Below are 22,701 nucleotides of genomic sequence, written 5' to 3'. Positions count from 1 at the left end.
GAAGGACACGCCCCTTTTGAGTCACCGCGCCCCTTTTCCGGAGCGCACGCGCATAATTGCTATCTGCACTCTTTCATTCCGCCTTCAAAAATTCAACTTCAACCACTGCACCTACATCTGTACATACACACCCTGACATCTTTATATACAGTGACACCGGTGGCGTCTGCACATACTTTCCTTTTGTATTTTTTTTTATTATTATCATTTTATTTATTTATTATTTTTATAAATTTTTTTTTTTTTTTTTTGGGGGGGGGAGCGCCATTATTGATCTTGCCCTGGGCTCCAAAAACCCTAGTTACGCCTCTCGTCATCAGTGATATGCAAATCATCTTTTATTACAATAATCATATATTGAATACTTTTCTGCCATTTTGGCTGTAACTTTGCATTATCGTAGTCGACACTGGAGTCAGACTCCGTGTCGATATCAGTGTCTATTATTTTGGATAGTGATCATTGAGAGACTCTGAAGTTCTCTGCGACATAGGGACAGACATGGGTAGAGTCCCTGTCTGTCTAATCTTTTGTGCAATAAATTCACCTTAGCACTTAATTACACATATCCAAACAGGTGTCGGCGTTGTCGACGGAGACACCCTCTCACACACATATTTGCTCCATCTCCTCCTTAGGGGAGCCTTTTACCTCAGACATGTCGACACACACGTACCGACACACCACACACTCAGGGAATGCTCATCTGAAGACAATTCCCCCATAAGGCCCTTTGGAGAGACAGAGAGAGAGTATGCCAGCACACACCCCAACGCTATTAACCCAGGAATAACACAGTAACTTAATGTTAACCCAGTAGCTGCTGTTTATATTGATTTTTGCACCTAATTATGTGCCCCCCCTCTCTTTTTACCCTCTTCTACCGTGTAACTGCAGGGGAGAGGCTGGGGAGCTTCCTCTCAGCGGTGCTGTGGAGAAAAAACATGGCGCTGGTGAGTGCTGAGGAAGAAGCCCTGCCCCCTCGACGGCGGGCTTCTGTCCCGCTTTCATGTACAATTTTTGGCGGGGGCTCATACATATATACAGTGCCCAACTGTATATATGCAAACTTTTGCCAAAGAGGTCTCTAATTGCTGCCCAGGGCGCCCCCCCCTGCGCCCTGCACCCTTACAGTGACCGGAGTATGTGGGTGTAGTGTGGGAGCAATGGCGCACAGCTGCAGTGCTGTGCGCTACCTCAGTGAAGACTGGAGTCTTCTGCTGCCGATTTCGAAGTCTTCTTGCTTCTTTCACCCGGCTTCTGTCTTCCGGCTCTGCGAGGGGGGCGGCGGCGCGGCTCCGGGATCGGACGACGAGGGTGAGATCCTGTGTACGATCCCTCTGGAGCTAATGGTGTCCAGTAGCCTAAGAAGCAGGACCTATCTGCAGAGAGTAGGGCTGCTTCTCTCCCCTCAGTCCCACGATGCAGGGAGTCTGTTGTCAGCAGATCTCCCTGAAAATAAAAAAACCTAACAAAATACTTTCTTATAGCAAGCTCAGGAGAGCTCACTAAACAGCACCCAGCTCGTCCGGGCACAGATTCAAACTGGAGGAGGGACATAGAGGGAGGAGCCAGAGCACACCAGATTCTAAATTCTTTCTTAAAGTGCCCATGTCTCCTGTGGAGCCCGTCTATTCCCCATGGTCCTTACGGAGTCCCCAGCATCCACTAGGACGTTAGAGAAAAGACAGCACTTACAATAAAGAAACCTTTATGTGTTTTCTACTTCGCTTATACAAGTAAGCATGCATGTACGAATTTCTTGTTCCGTTGGCATGACATCACTTTGGATGATCCTATAAGAAGGTGGACGTTTGAATTCTTTCGGGACAATTCTACATCACCTATTCTTCCCCCCTACACAGTGGAAAGAACTATTTCATATAGACAATATTACACTATGTTGTGTTTTATGTTTTTCTGTTCCATGTGATACCATCATTTTGGTGAGAAACCATTCAATCAAGGGGACATTTGGAGTGCAGAAAGTGAGGTTGTACTTTTTCCATTGCATATTGTTGTATAGGTTGGTGACCTATTTTTGTACCACCCATTGCTGCTCCATTTTGCAGCGCCACAAGAGGAATTGCTTTTCTATTTTTCTGACATTTCTCCTATGTTTAACATGGGAGGATCGTCATTGGTCAAGTAGGTCACGTGACTGACGTGACGCAAGTGAAAGGGAACTGTGGGCAGGAAGTTCTCATCGCATCTCCTATGTTTAACATGGGAGACACGTGACTGGCTATCAGGATCACATGACTCTATAGTAAGCAGCCGATTGGACACTGGTTACCAATATAGGGTAACCAGGGTAAACAATCGTGTTAGCCCTGGAAAAGTCTAATTTGTACAAAACACGTGTCGGTGGTGTCATGGCTGCTACCTGGTCTTATTATACTTAATGCAAAAGAATGTATCTAGAATCTAGATAGAAAGAAGCACTAGAAATAATGGTTAATGGCACAGTTCGTGTATTGTAGTAAAAATATTGAACACAGTATGCTGCAGCACTATCACTGCTGTGATGAGAGAACAGATCAGCATTAGCTTAGTTCAGCCTTTAATGTTGCCACACAATAGCTATACAGGTTGAGTATCCCATATCCAAATATTCCGAAATACGGAATATTCCGAAATACGGACTTTTTTGAGTGAGAGTGAGATAGTGAAACCTTTGTTTTTTGATGGCTCAATGTATAGAAACTTTGTTTAATACACAAAATTATTAAAAATATTGTATTAAATGAACTTCAGGCTGTGTGTATAAGGTGTATATGAAACAAATTAAAAGTGTGAATGTAGACACACTTTATTTAATGCACAAAGTTATAAAAAATATTGGCTAAAATGACCTTCAGGCTGTGTGTATAAGGTGTATATGTAACATAAATGCATTCTGTGATTAGACTTGGGTCCCATCACCATGATATCTCACTATGGTATGCACTTATTCCAAAATACGGAAAAATCCGATATCCAAAATACCTCTGGTCCCAAGCATTTTGGATAAGGGATACTCAACCTGTATTATTGAATACAGATTGTTGCAATAATAGGGACCCCTTTGGAGAGATTAAGCTGGAACTGTTTGAATTTAACACATTATGCTGCTAGCTAATAAGTGATATTACTAAATACAGATTTATACAGCAACAGGAAGATCTCTCTAAGAATAGGGAGATACCTGATCAAAATAAGATCTGCTGGGAGCTGCAATAACCGTTATTTAGCAAGCTTACCCAGCAGCTTAATATAATAATATAAAGCTATTAGCAATCACAGTGTGTACTAATTACAGCTTTGATATACTAGTCAAGGAATTATTTATTATTTAGAATGGCATGCTCCTATATATATTAAGCTATCATTAGTGAATTAGTCACATGAGTAATTTGACTGCTGTACAGTTATCCAGCTATAGGGATTGCACACAATAATGTGACTCAATAGCTATAGGGTATTCATTACGACAAATACAGTTACTGTTGAAAGATATATTCTCCTCCATTTAAGGTGACCTCTCCAATAAAATAACTGTGTCTTTCAGCAACCCCATCTAGAATATATAGGTGCACATTTAATGCACATACACAATATAGTGGGGACACACGAATATAACACACAGTTTATATTATACAGTAACTTAAAAGCAAATCAGCTAATAAGAATTTACTTACCGATAATTCTATTTCTCATAGTCCGTAGTGGATGCTGGGCACTCCGTAAGGACCATGGGGGAATAGCGGCTCCGCAGGAGACCGGGCACAAAAGTAAAGCTTTAGGACTACCTGGTGTGCACTGGCTCCTCCCCCCATGACCCTCCTCCAAGCCTCAGTTAGGATACTGTGCCCGGACGAGCGTACACAATAAGGAAGGATTTATGAATCCCGGGTAAGACTCATACCAATCACACCGTACAACCTGTGATCTGAACCCAGTTAACAGCATGATAACAGAGGAGCCTCTGGAAAGATGGCTCACAACCACAATAACCCGATTTTTGTAACAATAACTATGTACAAGTATTGCAGACAATCCGCACTTGGGATGGGCGCCCAGCATCCACTACGGACTATGAGAAATAGAATGATCGGTAAGTAAATTCTTATTTTCTCTGACGTCCTAGTGGATGCTGGGAACTCCGTAAGGACCATGGGGATTATACCAAAGCTCCCAAACGGGCGGGAGAGTGCGGATGACTCTGCAGCACCGAATGAGAGAACTCCAGGTCCTCCTCAGCCAGGGTATCAAATTTGTAGAATTTAGCAAACGTGTTTGCCCCTGACCAAGTAGCTGCTCGGCAAAGTTGTAAAGCCGAGACCCCTCGGGCAGCCGCCCAAGATGAGCCCACTTTCCGTGTGGAATGGGCTTTTACAGATTTTGGCTGTGGCAGGCCTGCCACAGAATGTGCAAGCTGAATTGTGCTACAAATCCAACGAGCAATAGTCTGCTTAGAAGCAGGAGCACCCAGCTTGTTGGGTGCATACAGGATAAACAGCGAGTCAGATTTTCTGACTCCAGCCGTCCTGGAAACATATATTTTCAGGGCCCTGACTACGTCCAGCAACTTGGAGTCCTCCAAGTCCCTAGTAGCCGCAGGTACCACAATAGTCTGGTTCAAGTGAAACGCTGAAACCACCTTAGGGAGAAATTGAGGATGAGTCCTCAATTCCGCCCTGTCTGGAAGATCAGATAAGGGCCTTTACAGGATAAAGCCCGCCAATTCTGACACGCGCCTGGCCGAGGCCAGGGCCAACAACATGACCACTTTCCATGTGAGATATTTTAACTCCACAGATTCAAGTGGTTCAAACCAATGTGACTTTAGGAACCCCAAAACTACATTGAGATCCCAAGGTGCCACTGGAGGCACAAAAGGAGGCTGTATATGCAGTGCCCCTTTTACAAACGTCTGAACTTCAGGAACTGAAGCTAGTTCTTTCTGGAAGAAAATTGACAGGGCCGAAATTTTAACCTTAATGGACCCCAATTTTAGGCACATAGACACTCCTGTTTACAGGAAATGCAGGAATCGACCTAGTTGAAAATTCCTCCATCGGGCCTTACTGGCCTCGCACCCCGCAACATATTTTCGCCAAATGCGGTGATAATGCTTTGCGGTTACATCCTTCCTGGCTTGATCAGGGTAGGGATGACTTCATCCGGAATGCCTTTTTTCTTCAGGATCCGGCGTTCAACCGCCCTGCCGTTAAACGCAGCCGCGGTAAGTCTTGGAATAGACAGGGTCCTTGCTGGAGCAGGTCCCTTCTTAGAGTTAGAGGCCACGGGTCCTCCGTGAGCATCTCTTGAAGTTCCGGGTACCAAGTCCTTCTTGGCCAATCCGGAGCCACGAGTATAGTTCTTACTCCCCTCCGTCTTATAATTCTCAGTACTTTTGGTATGAGAGGAAGAGGAGGGAACACATACACTGACTGGTACACCCACGGTGTTACCAGAGCGTCCACAGCTATTGCCTGAGGGTCCCTTGACCTGGCGCAATACCTGTCCAATTTTTTGTTTAGGCGGGACGCCATCATGTCCACCTTTGGTTTTTCCCAATGGTTTACAATCATGTGGAAGACTTCTGGGTGAAGTCCCCACTCTCCCGGGTGGAGGCCGTGCCTGCTGAGGAAGTCTGCTTCCCAGTTGTCCACTCCCGGAATGAATACTGCTGACAGTGCTATCACCTGATTTTCCGCCCAGCGAAGAATCCTTGCAGCTTCTGCCATTGACTGCTTCTTGTGCCACCCTGTCTGTTTACGTGGGTGACTGCCGTGATGTTGTCCGACTGGATCAACACCGGCTGACCTTGAAGCAGAGGTCTTGCTAAGCTGAGAGCATTGTAAATGGCCCTTAGCTCCAGGATATTTATGTGAAATGATGTCTCCAGGCTTGACCATAAGCCCTGGAAATTTCTTCCCTGTGTGACTGCTCCCCAGCCTCGCAGGCTGGCATCCGTGGTCACCAGGACCCAGTCCTGAATGCCGAATCTGCGGCCCTCTAGAAGATAAGCACTCTGCAACCACCACAGGAGGGACACCCTTGTCCTTGGTGACCGGGTTATCCGCTGATGCATCTTAAGATGCGACCCGGACCATTTGTCCAGCAGGTCCCACTGGAAAGTTCTTGCGTGGAATCTGCCGAATGGCTTTGCTTCGTAGGAAGCCACCATTTTTCCCAGAACCCTTGTGCATTGATGCACTGAGACTTGGCTCGGTTTTAGGAGGTTCCTGACTAGCTCGGATAACTCCCTGGCTCTCTCCTCCGGGAGAAACACCTTTTTCTGAACTGTGTCCAGAATCATCCCTAGGAACAGAAGACGAGTCGTCGGAACCAGCTGCGATTTTTGGAATATTGAGAATCCAACCGTGCTGTCGCAACACTACCTGAGATAGTGCTACACCGACCTCCAACTGTTCCCAGGATCTTACCCTTATCAGGAGATCGTCCAAGTAAGGGATAACTAAAACTCCCTTCCTTCGAAGGAGTATCATCATTTCGGCCATTACCTTGGTAAAGACCCGGGGTGCCGTGGACCATCCAAACGGCAGCGTCTGAAACTGATAGTGACAGTTCTGTACCACAAACCTGAGGTACACTTGGTGAGAAGGGTAAATTTGGACATGAAGGTAAGCATCCTTGATGTCCAGAGACACCATGTAGTCCCCTTCTCTTGAATTTGAACCTCTGTATGTAAGTGTTCAAAGATTTTAGATTTAAAATCGGTCTCACCGAGCCGTCCGGCTTCGGTACCACAACAGTGTGGAGTAATACCCCTTTCCCTGTTGCAGGAGGGGTACCTTGATTATCACCTGCTGGGAATACAGCTTGTGAATGGCTTCCAAAACTGCCTCCCTGTCTGCTTGTAAAGCCCCAGCGTCATGCTGAGGGCTTGGCAGAGGCGGGAGAGGGCTTCTGTTCCTGGGAACTGGCTGATTTCTGCAGCCGTTTTCCTCTCCCTCTGTCACGGGGCAGAAATGAGGAACCTTTTGCCCACGTGCCCTTATGGGAACGAAAGGACTGCGCCTGATAATACGGCGTCTTCTTATGTTGAGAGGCGACCTGGGGTAAAAACGTGGATTTCCCAGCTGTTGCCGTGGCCACCAGGTCTGAAAGACCGACCCCAAATAACTCCTCCCCTTTATAAGGCAATACTTCCATATGCCATTTGGAATCCGCATCACCTGACCACTGTCGTGTCCATAACCCTCTTCTGGCAGAAATGGACAGCGCACTTACTCTTGATGCCAGTCGGCAAATATCCCGCTGTGCATCACACATATATAGAAATGCATCTTTTAAATGCTCTACAGGCAATAATATACTGTCCCTATCTAGGGTATCAATATTTTCAGTCAGGGAATCCGACCACGCCAACCCAGCACTGCACATCCAGGCTGAGGCGATTGCTGGTCGCAGTATAACACCAGTATGTGTGTAAATACATTTTAGGATACCCTCCTGCTTTCTATCAGCAGGATCCTTAAGGGCGGCCATCTCAGGAGAGGGTAGAGCCCTTGTTTTGACAAGCGTGTGAGCGCTTTATCCACCCTAGGGGGTGTTTCCCAACGCACCCTAACCTCTGGCGGGAAAGGATATAATGCCAATAACTTTTTAGAAATTATAATTTTTTTATCGGGGGAAACCCACGCTTCATCACACACCTCATTTAATTTCTCAGATTCAGGAAAACTACAGGTAGTTTTTCCTCACCGAACATAATACCCCTATTGGTGGTACTCGTATTATCAGAAATGTGTAAAACATTTTTCATTGCCTCAATCATGTAACGTGTGGCCCTACTGGAAGTCATATTTGTCTCTTCATCGTCGACACTGGAGTCAGTATCCGTGTCGGCGTCTGTATTTGCCATCTGAGGTAACGGGCGCTTTAGAGCCCCTGACGGCCTATGAGACGTCTGGACAGGCACAAGCTGAGTAGCCGGCTGTCTCATGTCAATCACTGTCTTTTGTAAAGAGCTGACACTGTCATGTAATTCCTTCCAGCAGTTCATCCACTCAGGTGTGGACCCCCTAGGGGGTGACATCCCTATTACAGGCAATTTGCTCCGCCTCCACATAATTTTCCTCCTCATACATGTCGACACAAACGTACCGACACACAGCACACACACACAGGGAATGCTCTGATAGAGGACAGGACCCCACTAGCCCTTTGGGGAGACAGAGGGAGAGTTTGCCAGCACACACCAGAGCGCTATATATATACAGGGATAACCTTATATAAGTGTTTTTCCCCTTATAGCTGCTGTATTGTTTATACTGCGCCTAATTAGTGCCCCCCTCTCTTTTTTTAACCCTTTCTGTAGTGTAGTGACTGCAGGGGAGAGCCAGGGAGCTTCCCTCCAACGGAGCTGTGAGGGAAAATGGCGCCAGTGTGCTGAGGAGATAGGCTCCGCCCCCTTCTCGGCGGCCTTTTCTCCCGTTTTTCAGTGTAATCTGGCAGGGGTTAAAATTCATCCATATAGCCCTGGGGGCTATATGTGATGTATTTTCGCCAGCCAAGGTGTTTTTATTGCTGCTCAGGGCGCCCCCCCCTAGCGCCCTGCACCCTCAGTGACCGAAGTGTGCTGAGGAGCAATGGCGCACAGCTGCAGTGCTGTGCGCTACCTTGGTGAAGACAGGATGTCTTCTGACGCCGATTTTCCGGACCTCTTCTTGCTTCTGGCTCTGTAAGGGGGCCGGCGGCGCGGCTCTGGGACCGGACTCCATGGCTGGGCCTGTGTTCGATCCCTCTGGAGCTAATGGTGTCCAGTAGCCTAAGAAGCCCAATCCACTCTGCACGCAGGTGAGTTCGCTTCTTCTCCCCTTAGTCCCTCGATGCAGTGAGCCTGTTGCCAGCAGGTCTCACTGAAAATAAAAAACCTAAAACTAAACTTTTCACTAAGCAGCTCAGGAGAGCCCCTAGTGTGTACCCTTCTCGTTCGGGCACAAAAATCTAACTAAGGCTTGGAGGAGGGTCATGGGGGGAGGAGCCAGTGCACACCAGGTAGTCCTAAAGCTTTACTTTTGTGCCCAGTCTCCTGCGGAACCGCTATTCCCCCATGGTCCTTACGGAGTGCCCAGCATCCACTAGGACGTCAGAGAAAAACACTTATTCTAACAAGGAGACATATTTGGTGTTCCCTTTTTCTTCATGAGAAACCCTTCCTAGCAGCTACACTGTATCTTATCATAACAACAACAGCTACTGTGGGAGATCACACCGACTGGCTTGCAACAAATGAAGCTAATGTTGCAAGAGTGATCTAATAGTTGCATGGCAATCTTTGTAACAAATACAGTTAATGTGGCAAGATATATTTCCCTATATTTAAAGTGGTCTCTCCAGTAAAACAGGCGTATATACCAGTAGCCCCATTTTGAAGGACATATGCTTAATGCACATACATAATTGTGATAGTGGGGACACATGAATAATACAGTGTGCACTAAATAAGTGTGCAATTGCTATAGAATAGTGGGAGAACCACCAAGTATTCATATATTTGTATGATTTACTTAATAATCAGCATTTATTTACATGATGATACTACTCACAGTATTTAGTTTATAAGCACCCCTTTTTTATAGTAATCTATTTTTGGTGCTTCCTTCTCATGAAAGCTCTCCCAGTGGCTATACTGTATTTTATTATAACAGTAATAGCTACTGTGGGAGATTATACTGATTTGCTTGCAATAAGGGAAGTCACCGTTGAAGGAGTGTTGTAATGTATGATATTTAGAACTATTGCCAAACTTACGATATATGTTGGTGAATTATTAACATATACTCAATAAATACTACACAGTATTTAGTATCTTGATACTAGGCTAAATATTGTTAACCAATAAGCCTATCATTTATGAACTGTATGAATTCAGCACAGTTTGTTTAAGATACATTCAATTTGGACCAATAAAGATACGACACAGGTAGTGAACCTTGGTTTTAATAAATTTATTTTCATTTCACCATATATGGTAATTATATTACACAAATTTATTGTACACTTTTCTCCTTTTTTATTTTGTGGTTCGATAATTTTAATGAATTTATTAAAAGTAAATAATTATTATTTGTGCGCCAGCAAAGAGACATTCTTTTTTCTTTTCTCCTGTTAAATAGCCACCTTGTAGATTCGGGAGCCCTGCTAACAGGGATTTCCGTATACATACCATTCTTCAGCCATGCTGCCAGTGGCGGCGGGCTGCTGGGGCTCCATCGCAGCAGTAAACTGCTGGATGCGAAACACCCAGGGACTGATGTCCCTGCAGCCGAGGACTCAGGCTCCAAACTCCGTAGAGTGGGATCGAGCCCCCTCCCCGGCAGCTCCCTCGAAGCAGCCTGGCAGGGGCAAACTGCCAGACTGTTGAAGTTTTTTAAATTGAGAAAATAATAAAATATCTCTGGAGGTCCAGAGGAAGTGACCAGCTCTCCTGGGCACATTTCTAAATCTGGTCTGGGGAGGTGTATAGAGGGGGAGGAGCCAGTCACACACAAGTGCCGGCTTACCGGATCACCCCATCTATACCCATGGTACTGAACTCCAGTGTCCCCTATGGATGATAGAGAAAAATAAATAAATAAATTATATATATATATATATATATATATATATATACATACATACATACACACATATATATATATAAGTATATATATATATATATATATATATATATATATATATATATATATAGACACACACACATATATATATATATATATATATACACGTACATAAATAATACAGGTTAGTACAGTTTTATAATTATTTAGGAGAACAACTGTTCAAATTGGGAAAGTGAAGTGTTTATATGCCAGTAAACCTTGGCTAAGAGTCAGTTGGGGCACATAAAGTGTACAGATGGACTCATATCTGACTATAAAGAGACTCTGATGGCCACTGACTACCTTAAAGATGCATTAACTCTCCTGCAGTGGCGATTCCATATTATCCCACTCGATTACTGACCATCCTCTTATTACTCACAGGTTAAGTACTGCTCTTTACTGCTGCCCCAACTCACTTCACATTAATTGGCAGGGCTAGTCTCTGCCTCTGTCACCAATCAGAACACAGCTTGTTCCTTCTCTCTGCACTGCCCCTCTCTCTGCCTTCTGCAGCAAAACAAGATCTTCTCTCCTCCGGGGGCTTCAGCCCCACTACTATACGGGTAACCCTGAGGGGAGCCTGCTGCTCATGTCAGGCATCTCACACATACTGCCCTCAACTGTCAGCGTCTCTAGATAATCCCAAAAGACCTGAGCTGGCCTTCTTCCTATCAACGGTGTAACCTCTCTCTCCAAGCAGCATCTAAGTTGCTATGGAGATGCTGTCACAGCTACTAGGCAGCCTCTCTCTCCCCAGTCACTGTTTAACATCATCCCCTGCACGCATGAGTTTCTGGTTTTGTGGTCCTTGCACTGTAGTAACACCAATAATGTAAAACTTATGTAGGGCTTAAACAGAGTTTCCCTTATGCAGGGTGCACACCTGAACATTGATCTAGCAATGGTCTAATATGATGTCACAATTATCGTTACAGGGGTAACGTTATTGCACACATTGTATGTCGCATCATCCCATCTGACATACAGCACATCAGATAGGAGGATGATACCAGCGATTCAACAAACGATGAATTGAATGTACACACTAAGATCCATCGCAGATCTCAGGAATAAGTTGTATAGTGTGCACGCAGCTTTAGAACGGAACGATAAAGTTCCTGCCTTAACAGAAAACATGGGAAAATGACCACCCAGGTAAAATGGAAGCTGTACCATACTCTGCAGGTATGTACTAAAGCGCAAATACAGCTACAGGACATTAATACAAGTCAAATACTGATCCTGAAAACTAGAGGTAAATTTACTAAAGCTTCTAAATTTGAAAAGTGGTGAATAGCAACCAATCAGAATCTGTCATTTCAGCAGCGGGGTACACTGGTATTCCCCAGGGAATAACATTGGGGTGTAGAGTTGTATCTTGATCCAAGGCACCAACAGGCTAAAGCTTTGACTGTTCCCAGGATGCACTGCACCACCTCCTCTATAGCCCCGCCTCCAGGCAATGGAGCTCAGTTTGTAAGTTGGTGCCTGCAGTGCAGGCAGCTAACAGGTGGGGCTGCGCTAAGCAGCCCCGAAAAGAACATTTTTAAAGAAGAACGAAGACTTCAAGGGCTGCAGCACAGGCATGTCAATCTGACATTCTGTGCTGCGGCTTCATCACCTCCATATGGGACGCGGCATACTCCCACGCCCTGGTTGGCGGTACTTGCAGCGGAGGCTCTCCGGTTCCCATAAGGCACACATCACCGCTGCTGCTCTACCGGATCGTGTGGCCGCACTTCAAGGATGAAGTAAGAGGGTCCCCTAGCTGGGACCTGCCAAAATCACTATCCGGTCGCGGTCCCAGGAGACAGACCGCGCCGCTGGTGTGGACATTGTGGCCGTGCAGGGACCCCACTATATCCACCAGGGCAGGGAGCACATGTCGGATTTACTAAAAACCGTTTAACATAGGCTCCATAGTACCCGGCGGTGAAGTCCAGCAGAGGGGACAAGGCGCTGACCTGTAGCCCCTCCCCCAGCTCCAGGCGCCATCTACAGCAGGTGTGAGAAATCAGCAGATGCTCCAACATCATGCAGTACTGACGTCACGGATTTATCTGAGGAAAAGATTTCTGCTGAGGGTTCAGGTACTGGGTGTTCTGCCCCCTCTAGTCAGCCCGCAGCACCTGTGGCAAATCAAGACCCAACTTGGGCTGCATTTTCCAATATGCTGACTATGCTTGTAACACGGCTTACGCCCCTTGTGGGACCTCCTGTGCCATTACAACCACATATTGTCCCTGTAGTTAATCCACCATGGGCGGATACTTTCTCAACCCAGTTACAGCAATTAAATCAGTCCTTGGTTAAAACAAAAACCTAACCCTCACCCTACTGGGACCAAAGGGTCATCTAAGCGGGCCATTTCTTCCTCACAATCTATTAATATTTTGGATGATTCTTCTGCTTCGGATGGGGAATATACTGATCCATCAGATGCCGATACTGCTGCGGATGATGATTCTACAACACAGGTTGATGTCCCTGACCTAGTGGAGGCTATCAAGCGGATTCTTCAGATTGATGACGACGTTGACCCTCCTGACACGTCTAAGAAACATGATAAGTTCAAACGTCAGTAGGTTACTAAATTAGTTTTACCACATTCGGACCATTTAATTGACATATGTCAAGAATCCTGGTCTTCTCCAGGAAATACATTTTCCCGGTCTAAAAAGACGCTAGCTCGTTACCCTATTTCTGTGGAGTTGAGTAACAAGTGGGAAACCCCACCACCAGTGGACTCACATGTAGCCCGTCTTGTGGCGTCATCTACTCTGCCTGTCACCACCATCACCTCTTTGAAGGAACTGACGGATAAACGTGTGAAAGGTTGCTTGAAGTCTATTTACACCCTTACAGGTGCTGTACATAGACCCACTATGGCAGCCTCTTGGGCTGCAAAAGGCACTGAAGCATGGGTTCAAGCTACCTCTGAATTTTTCTGACACTGCCAGACAATATCTGCCATATATTACCACAGCCTCCCACTATTATCAGGAGGCAGCCTCTGATGCAGGCGTTATGGCGGCCAAGCCATCTACTACATCTATCCTGGCTCGCCGGATTCTGTGGTTACGGTCCTGGTCGGTGGACCTGGACTCTAAGACGACCTTGGAGGTTCTCCCTTTTAAGGGAGATATACTACTTGGAGATGATCTGAACAAGATTGTGACCACTTGGCATTGGCCAAGACTGAGTTTCTCCCAAATACTAATCCTTCGGCTCCGAAGGCTAAGGGGCCTTATACACGGGAGAGATGTGTGCCGAGTGGGTCGCTCAGCACACATCTCTCCCGCCGCTCAGCACAGCGCGATGTGTGCTGAGCGTGCGGGGGGAGACGGGGGGGGCAGAGCGACGTGTTAGATTGGCCTGCACGGCAGGCCAATCTAGCACCAGCGATAGCGATGCGCGGGGCTGTGCATCGCTATCGCTGTAGGGGGTACACACGAGTGGTCTATGCTTAAAATCTAAGCAATCTAGTCGGATTGCTTAGATTTTAAGCATAGATCTCTCCGTGAGTACCCCCCTTAAGAGTACCACTTTTCATTCCTTTCGACCTCCAGGTAAAGCAAAGGGTCAGGCGTACCCAAGACAGGCTCGCACTTCCAAATCCTCTAAGCCCAAACCTAAACGTTCTTGGACCGCCCCGTCAGCCTGCTTCCAAACTGGACAAGCATGCTGCACGATAAGGCAGGCCTCCCCCTGGGGGACCCCAGGGTGGGATGCAGACTTCTGCAGTTCGCCCAGGTATGGTTAAAGACCACTTTGGACGCCTGGGTGCAAGAAGTGGTCTTTCACTGGTACGCAATCTCTTTCACGAGACGTCCCCCTCGCCAGTTTTGCTCAACAGTTATCTCTTTGGATCCGTTAAAAGCAAAGACTCTACATTTGGTTGTCCAATCCCTCCTGGATACAGGAGTGATAGTGACGGTGCCTCTGTCTCATAGAGGCAGGGGATACTATTCAACGCTGTTTCTAGTTCCAAAGCCGATTGGATCCTCCCGGCCTATACTCAACCTCAAATCTTTGAACAAATTTGGCAGGGTATCCAAATTCCGTATGGAAACCCTGCACTCTATTGTACTGGCTTTGGAACCCAAGGATTATATAGTATCCCTGAACATACAGGAAGCTTACCTACACATAATTATTGCCATGTCGCATCAGCAATATCTGCGGTTTGCTATTGGCAACTCACATTATCAATTCCAAGCCTTACCTTTCGGACGGACCACGGCTCCTCGGATCTTCACCAAGGTCATGGCGGTCCTTTTCCGCCGTCAGGGTATCAGGATCCTGCTGTATCTGGACGACTTGTTGATCCTAGCGAACTCCCCACAGGTTCTTATACATCATCTGGAACTGACGGTCCAATTGCTACAAGCCCAAGGGTGGCTCATCAACAAGAAGAAATCCTCGCTGGTCCCTGCTCAGAGCATGGTGCACCTGCGGGCGTTACTGGACACACACAACCAATGTTTGTTCTTATCTTTGGGGAAGGTCCTAAAACTTCAGGACAGAATCAGATGCTTCCTCTCTCATCCAAAAGTGTCAATACATTCGGCGATAAAGTACTAGGCCTCATGGTGTCGGCTTTCGACATGGTAGAGTACGCTCAATTTCATTCCCGCCCTCCACAGAGGTTAATACTTTCCAAGTGGGACGGCCTGCCTCACCGGATCAGGTCTCAAATGATCTCCTCGACTCCGGAGGTCCGTCTGTCACTGAGCTGGTGGCTACAGGACCAACAATTGAGCAGGGGTCGTCCCTTCTGGATCTCCAACTGCGTCCTCTTAACGACAGATACCAGTCTGCGGGGTTGGGGCGCGGTGTTGGAGCAACACTCTCTTCGGGGTTGGTGGACCAGGGAGGAATCTCTCCTCCCGATAAATATTCTGGAATTGCGGGCAGTGTTCAATGCGCTGAAACTTGCCCTGCCTCTGGTACAGAACAGGCCTGTTCAAATACAGTCAGATTACACCACCACGGTGGCGTATATAAATCATCAAGGCGGCACTCGAAGTCGCATGGCAATGATGGGAGTGTCAAAAATCCTCCAATGAGCGGAATGCCATCTGCCAGCCATATCGGCAGTGTTCATTTCGGGAGTCCTCAACTGGCAAGCGGACTTCCTCAGTCGTCAGGACGTGCACGCCGGAGAGTGGAGCCTTCATCAAGAAGCCTTCAACCCCTAGTGGACAAGTGGGGCCTACCAGATGTAGACCTGATACTTTCTCAACACAATCACAAGGTTCCGGTCTCCGGATCAAGGACAAGGGATCCCTGAGCATCGTTCGTGGACGCACTGGCAATTCCATGGAACTTTCGGCTGCCATACGTGTTCCTTCCAGTGTCTCTCCTGCCCAGGGTAATACAGAAGTTCAAGCAAGAAGGAGGAGTACTACTTCTAGTCGCTCCAGCATGGCCCAGACAGCATTGGTTCTCAGACCTGCAGGGTCACTCGATAGAGCGTCCTCTTCTACTTCCTCAATGCTCAGACCTCCTCATTCAGGGTCCTTGTGTCTATCTGGACTTGGCCAGACTGGCTTTGACAGCGTGGCTCTTAAAGCTTCACTCCTGAGGGCCAAAGGATTTTCTGAGGCGGTTATTCATAGAAACATAGAAACATAGAATTTGATGGCAGATAAGAACCACTTGGCCCATCTAGTCTGCCCCTTTTTTATTTTATCCTTTAGGCAATCTCAACCCTTTTTTAACCTTGATTCTTTGTAAGGATATTCATATGCCTGTCCCAAGCATGTTTAAATTGCCCTACAGTCTTAGCCTCTACCACCTCTGATGGGAGGCTATTCCACTTATCCACTACCCTTTCTGTGAAGTAATTTTTCCTTAAATTTCCCCTGAACCTCCCCCCCTCCAGTCTCAATGTATGCCCTCGAGTTCTAATACTTCTTTTCCTTTGAAGAATGTTTCCCTCCTGAACTTTAAGACCCTTTATATATTTGAAAGTTTCTATCATGTCTCCCCTTTCCCTTCTCTCCTCCAAACTATACATGTTAAGATCTTTTAGCCTTTCCGGGTAAGTTTTGTGATGTAGGCCATGCACCATTTTAGTTGCCCTTCTTTGTACACTCTCTAATGTATTTATATCCTTCTGGAGATAGGGTCTCCAGAACTGGACACAGTATTCCAGATGGGGCCTTACCAATGACCTATACAGTGGCATTATCACTTCTTTTTTCCTGCTACTGATTCCTCTCCCAATGCAACCAAGCATCTGACTTGCCTTTCTCATTGCTTTGTTGCATTGCTTTCCTGCCTTCAAGTCACTTGAAATAGTGACTCCTAAATCTCTTTCCTCCTCAGTAGTTTCCATTATAGTACCCTTGATACTATACTTAGCCTTTGGGTTTTTGAGACCCAAGTGCATGATTTTGCATTTTTTAGCATTAAACTGTAGTTGCCACGTTCTTGACCATTTCTCAAGCCTACCTAGGTCATCAATCATTTGTTTGACCCCTCCCGGTGTGTCTACCCTGTTGCATATCTTTGTATCATCTGCAAAAAGGCATATCTTCCCTTCAATACCATCTGCAATGTCACCAACAAAGATATTAAAGAGAACTGGACCTAGTACAGATCCCTGGGGTACTCCACTGGTAACATTTCCCTCCATAGATTGCACTCCATTAACTACAACTGTCTGTTTCCTATCCTGCAACCAGGTTCTTATCCATTTCACTAATTTATAATCCACCCCCAGGCTTTCAAGTTTATTTAGCAGTCTGTGATGTGGGACAGTGTCAAATGCCTTACTAAAGTCTAGATATGCTACATCTACAGCTCCCCCTTGATCTATTATTTTCATCACAGAGTCAAAAAAGTCAATAAGATTTGTTTGGCATGATCTCCCACCAGTAAATCCATGCTGTTTTGGATCCTGTAAGTTGTTTGATTTAAGATATTCCACTACTCTTTCTTTTAATAGTTTTTCCATTACTTTCCCTACTACTGATGTAAGGCTTACTGGTCTGTAGTTACTTGCTTCTTCCTTGCTTCCACTTTTGTGCAGTGGAACTACATTTGCTCTTTTCCAGTCCTCTGGAATATCACCTGTATTTAGTGACTGGTTAAATAATTCTGTTAAAGGTGTAACCAGGACATCTTTTAGCTCTTTGAGTATCCTTGGGTGTATTCCATCTGGTCCCATTGATTTATCCACTTTTAGTTTTGAAAGTTCTGTTAGGACCTTCTCCTCTGTAAATGTATTTTCATCTACCTTATTTTTATGAATGTCCTTGCAATTTAACTGTGGCCCCATCCCTTCTTCTGTAGTAAATACTGAGCAAAAATAATTATTTAGGTGATCTGCTATTGCCTTGTCTCCCTCCACCAAATGCCCACTTTCTGTCTTAAGTCTCATTATTCCTCCATTTGATTTTCTCCTTTCACTTATATACTTAAAAAAAGTTTTGCCCCCTTTATCTACTGACTGGGCCATTTTCTCCTCAGCTTCTGCCTTTGCACGTCTGATCACTTTCTTAGCATCCTTCCGTCTGTCCAGATACTCCTCTGTCGTTATTATTTTGAGTCCGTTTGTATTTCCTAAAAGCCATCTTTTTTGCTTTCAAACTATGTCAAAGGCCCGCAAACTGGCTTCTGCACGGATTTATTATAGGGTCTGGAATTCTTACTTCACCTGGTGTGCTGCTAAGAATTACGATTCATAAAAGTTTAGCACTTCAAGACTTTTTTGCAACAAGGCCTGGATTTAGGAATTCGTTTGGCCTCCCTCAAGGTTCATATTTCTGCCTTGTCGGTGTGGTTTCAGCGAAAAATTGTATCTATTCCAGACGTTCATACATTCACTCAGGGCGTATTACGGATCCAGCCTCCCTATGTCCCTCCTGTGGCTCCATGGGATCTGTCTGTTGTTCTGAATGCCCTGCAAGAGTCTCCATTTGAACCTCTTGACTCTGTGGACCTTAAATGCCTTACGCTTAAGGTCGTTTTTCTGTTGGCTATTGCCTCTGCTAGGAGGGTGTCGGACTTAGGTGCTTTGTCCTGTCGCCCACCCTTTCTGATTTTTCACTGTGACCGTGCAGTTCTTAGAACTCACCCTGGTTATCTACCTAAGGTGGTGTCATCTTTCCACCTTATTCAAGAGATTGTGGTTCCGGCCTTTATCTCTCCTCGTTTGTCTTCCAAAGAGCAGTCTTTGGATGTGGTACGGGCTCTCCGTATATATGTGGAGAGGACTGCCTCCATCATGAGGTCAGATTCTCTTTTTGGTTTTCACAAATGTGGCTGGCCTGCGAATAAGCAAACTTTGGCCAAATGGATTAGAATGGTGATTGCACAAGCTTATGCGCAGGCTGGACTCCCAGCTCCTGCTGCTATTAAGGCCCATTCTACTTGGTCTGTTGGACCTTCTTGGGCGGGCCGCCGTGGCGCGTCCCCGGATCAATTGTGCAAGGCAGCTACGTGGTCTTCAGTGAACACGTTCCCTAGGTTCTATTCCTTTGATACTTCCCCCTCCCAGGATGCTTCCTTTGGACGCTGGGTTCTTGTACCCGCTACAGTACGTCCCCTCTGGACATCCCCGATGTTATTCCCTGTGGAATACCAGTGTACCCCGCTACAGAAAAGGAGATTTATGGTAGACTTACCATAGTTAAATCTCTTTCTGCGAGGTACACTGGATTCCACATGGCGCCCACCCTGACGCACTTAGCTTCTTTGGGTTGGTATGGCATTAACCGCTGGTACCTTCTCCTGTCGTGAGAACGTGGTTCTATGTGGCTAACATCTACCATCTCTATTTTACCTGCTACTGCACTGGACTGGTTAACGAAACTGAGCTCCAGTGCCTGGAGGTGGGGATATAGAGGAGGTGGTGCAGTGCATCCTGGGAACAGTAAAAGCTTTAGCCTGTTGGTTCCTCAGATCAAAATCCATATGACCGTTTCATGTTTATACAAGAAATAGTAACACTTTACTTTTAAACTACTGCAGTGGAAGGTAAGAGGAAGAGGATAAAGCATGTTTTACATGCAGGTTACAGAAGTTTGCCATTTATTAAGAAAAGAAACCACTTTACAAGGAGCTAGCACTAGTTAAGAACAAATAAGAAAACAGTGCGGTTTTCTTATTACATGGCTTTCAGCTCGTCTAACACTCACAGTGCAGCACAGCAGGTTTCTTCTGTAGCAGAAATACCAAAAATGAATGTTGTGATAAATACCCAGTAATATTGCAAAGGATTAAGCATTCTATTCTCTTCATTTTCTGCAAGTTTATTTTGTCACTGCAAGAGAACAGAGCCTTACTAATATCATGCATTCACAAATAACACACACTACACTCCTGCTAACTAAAAATACAAACAAAGCAAAACCCCCAATGATCCATGTAAAATTACCATATTGCTTAAAAAAACAAAATCTAATTAAATGCGAAGGGTGCGAGGTGCTGATGCCGCAGCGTTTCAACACTGGCAATGGCACTGCATCTTGCACCCCTTGCGGCCCAATTTCAGCCTGAATTCGCTCAAAAGTGCTTCCAGCATTATATGGGCTGTGAACAGGTTTGTGTTAAAGTATGGCTGTTGCAAGAAACTTGCATCTAATTGGATAGACCCCTGAAATTGCTCCTTTATAGGGATAGGCCTGGTACATCCAAGTAAATTCAGCACTGACGCCGACAGCGTAGGCATATACAATGTCATTACCAACGTCCTAGGCGCACATGTACCATTAACTGGACGGGTGTAAGCACACTATTAACTTCATTTTATACATAAAAGAATAAAATAAAAAAGTAAAACAATTAATGGGAAAAAGCCTACCATCTAAGAAAATAAAAACCCACACATTTCAACACCTGTCCAGTTTAAAAATAAATGAAAATAATTTTGCATACAATTATACATTTTGAATTATAAGGAAACTACTGCAATAGCAGTGTGTGTTTATGTGTTTGTTGGATATAATAGGACAATCCTGTGTTATACTTACTCTTCCCCACAGGGCGGACTGTTGCATCTGTAGATGGGGCAAAAGGGCCGAGGTCGGGATGTACAAAAGGGAAAATGTGGCCAAAAGCCTGTTTTCGGACTTTGGCCGCATTTCCCATACGTACATTTGGATCCCTCCCAGCACCCTCCATGGCCATCTCGTCCCTCTACGCATACCGGGCCGAAACCCGAAAGTGCCTGCATCGCAAAGGACAGTTCTTATCGGAAGAGCGGTGCTTTGCAATACAATACATGTCAGTACATATTAGATTAGTATCAATGCGAAGTGTGGCGGAATGTACCGCCACAGGTTAGTACATCCCGCCCTAAGCATGGAGTTAGGTCTTCTTCTAAAATCTAGGACCTCTATTCTACATGGACATCTGGTAGTGTGATAGTTATTCCCAAACCGTTTATACAATAACACTCTAATCTATCCACAGTACGAAGTTCTAATAAAAAAATAAAAAAATCAATATTACATTTAAAGAACACAATCATTATGTAACAGCTTTGTGACCTCTTCCAACTTTTAAGAGTCCATCTGTTATGGTAGTAATATATTGGATGTGATGGGTATTTTCACATTTCTTCAGGAAAGCACTTTTCATGGTAACAATAGATGAGCAGGGGACCTGAATAACACTGTAGTGACAATGGATAATGGTTAGAGGCTTGTTCTCACTCGCTCCGTTCCTTTGGCTCACGGTATTTCCACTGGATGTAATCGAAGATGTCTTTCTCACTGTCTATTGGAAGAGGTTCTCCTGCTATTCCTGTGAGGAAGAACAGAAGATCATACAGATTTCTATAGGCCACCAAGCTCTAGAAAACTATTACATACTGTAATTCTAGCAAAAGGATACAGATTTCTATATTAAGCATTGCTAAGTGCCTGAGGGACCTGTTTACACCGTCGGAGGAAGCCGCTGATCACTCACTACTGAGAGGCGGGGAAATGAGTCACACGTGAAGAATACTTTAAATACCCACTGCTCCTGGGACTAATTATGGTTACACTGACACAGGTTATGCTGTGGATCAACACATGGAACAGCGTTACTAGTAAACCTGAGTTTACAACTTTTTTTTGTAATGTTTATTGTTGCAGGTTAAGTGGAAGCAGCAGCATAATTTAGGTTAATTGTTGCCAATCCAGATCTGGCGCTAAGTTTTTTGTTTGTATATTTCTAAGGGACCTATCCATCATCACTAATGGACCTGTATTTGTAAAGGGCATTTTCATTATTAGGAGCCCAATGGGGACGTCAAGTACACAGTTTGCCTGTAGGAACCAACACCATCTTGATTCCCAACTATGGTAAAGAAGGTATGGAGTTGCAAAGAGAGATCCATCTGCCGCCTGCACACGGTGTACCCTTAAGTTCTGCGCATGTGTGACCTCAGGTAACATGTGTGCAGTCAGCTGGCACACCTCTGTGGTAGGTAACATGGCTACTTCGATAGTAGTGTTACTGTTCAAGGGGACAGCTGCTATTTGGAGCAGCTGTCCAGGTACCGCAGCAATACGGATTATGAGCATGCCCATATAATTTCCACAAATGCTAGTGTTTATGGTTTTTAATGATACATTTCATATAAAGGTTTGACCTACAAGCACCACATTGTCAATAACCCTACTACTGGGACATTATAGACCTTACACCAGCTGAGTCACTTCAGTCTCCTCACAATAAGTGAGTGATGAAGGATGAAGCATCCAGAGGAACTTTGAACTAGATATGTGCGGTTTCAGCTTTACTCGGATTTACACAGATCTCAAAACGGCATCTTATTGGCTCTCGGATGTCACGTGTTTAGGATAGCCAATAAGAAAAATCTGGATAAAACCGACCTTGCGTTACGTCTGGTGTTAAGAACAGAGTAAATCCGAACCTGCTTATCTCTACTCTGAACCTACAAGAAACACATATGCTGCATACAGTACAACACGTATCTGACATGGAATAGTTTACAGATGAAGGCTAGTTACACTCATTGGAGGAAGCCTCTTTCCCCAGCAGAAATGCTGGATCCTTCACACTAACGGCATTGCAGCTGGCTGCTTTCTCCAGGAGCCACACCCTGAGAATGCTG

General features: G+C 45.4%; 1 protein-coding gene across 1 annotated transcript in view; it reads right to left on the bottom strand.

The window, feature by feature from the left end:
- Nucleotides 1-19,647: 19,647 nt before the first annotated feature.
- Nucleotides 19,648-22,701, bottom strand: part of POLB (DNA polymerase beta) — a 127,782-nt gene continuing 124,728 nt past the window's right edge. Inside the window, exon 14 of the mRNA XM_063931740.1 lies at nt 19,648-21,380. Coding sequence (XP_063787810.1) covers nt 21,286-21,380 — 95 coding nt within the window. The 3' untranslated portion in view covers nt 19,648-21,285. The remainder of the gene's footprint in view (nt 21,381-22,701) is intronic.

Source organism: Pseudophryne corroboree, chromosome 6 (genome assembly GCF_028390025.1).
Source record: "Pseudophryne corroboree isolate aPseCor3 chromosome 6, aPseCor3.hap2, whole genome shotgun sequence".
Taxonomy (NCBI): Eukaryota; Metazoa; Chordata; class Amphibia; order Anura; family Myobatrachidae; genus Pseudophryne; species Pseudophryne corroboree.
Note: the sequence above shows the minus strand (reverse complement) of the source record. Positions and strands in the feature narration are given on the sequence as shown.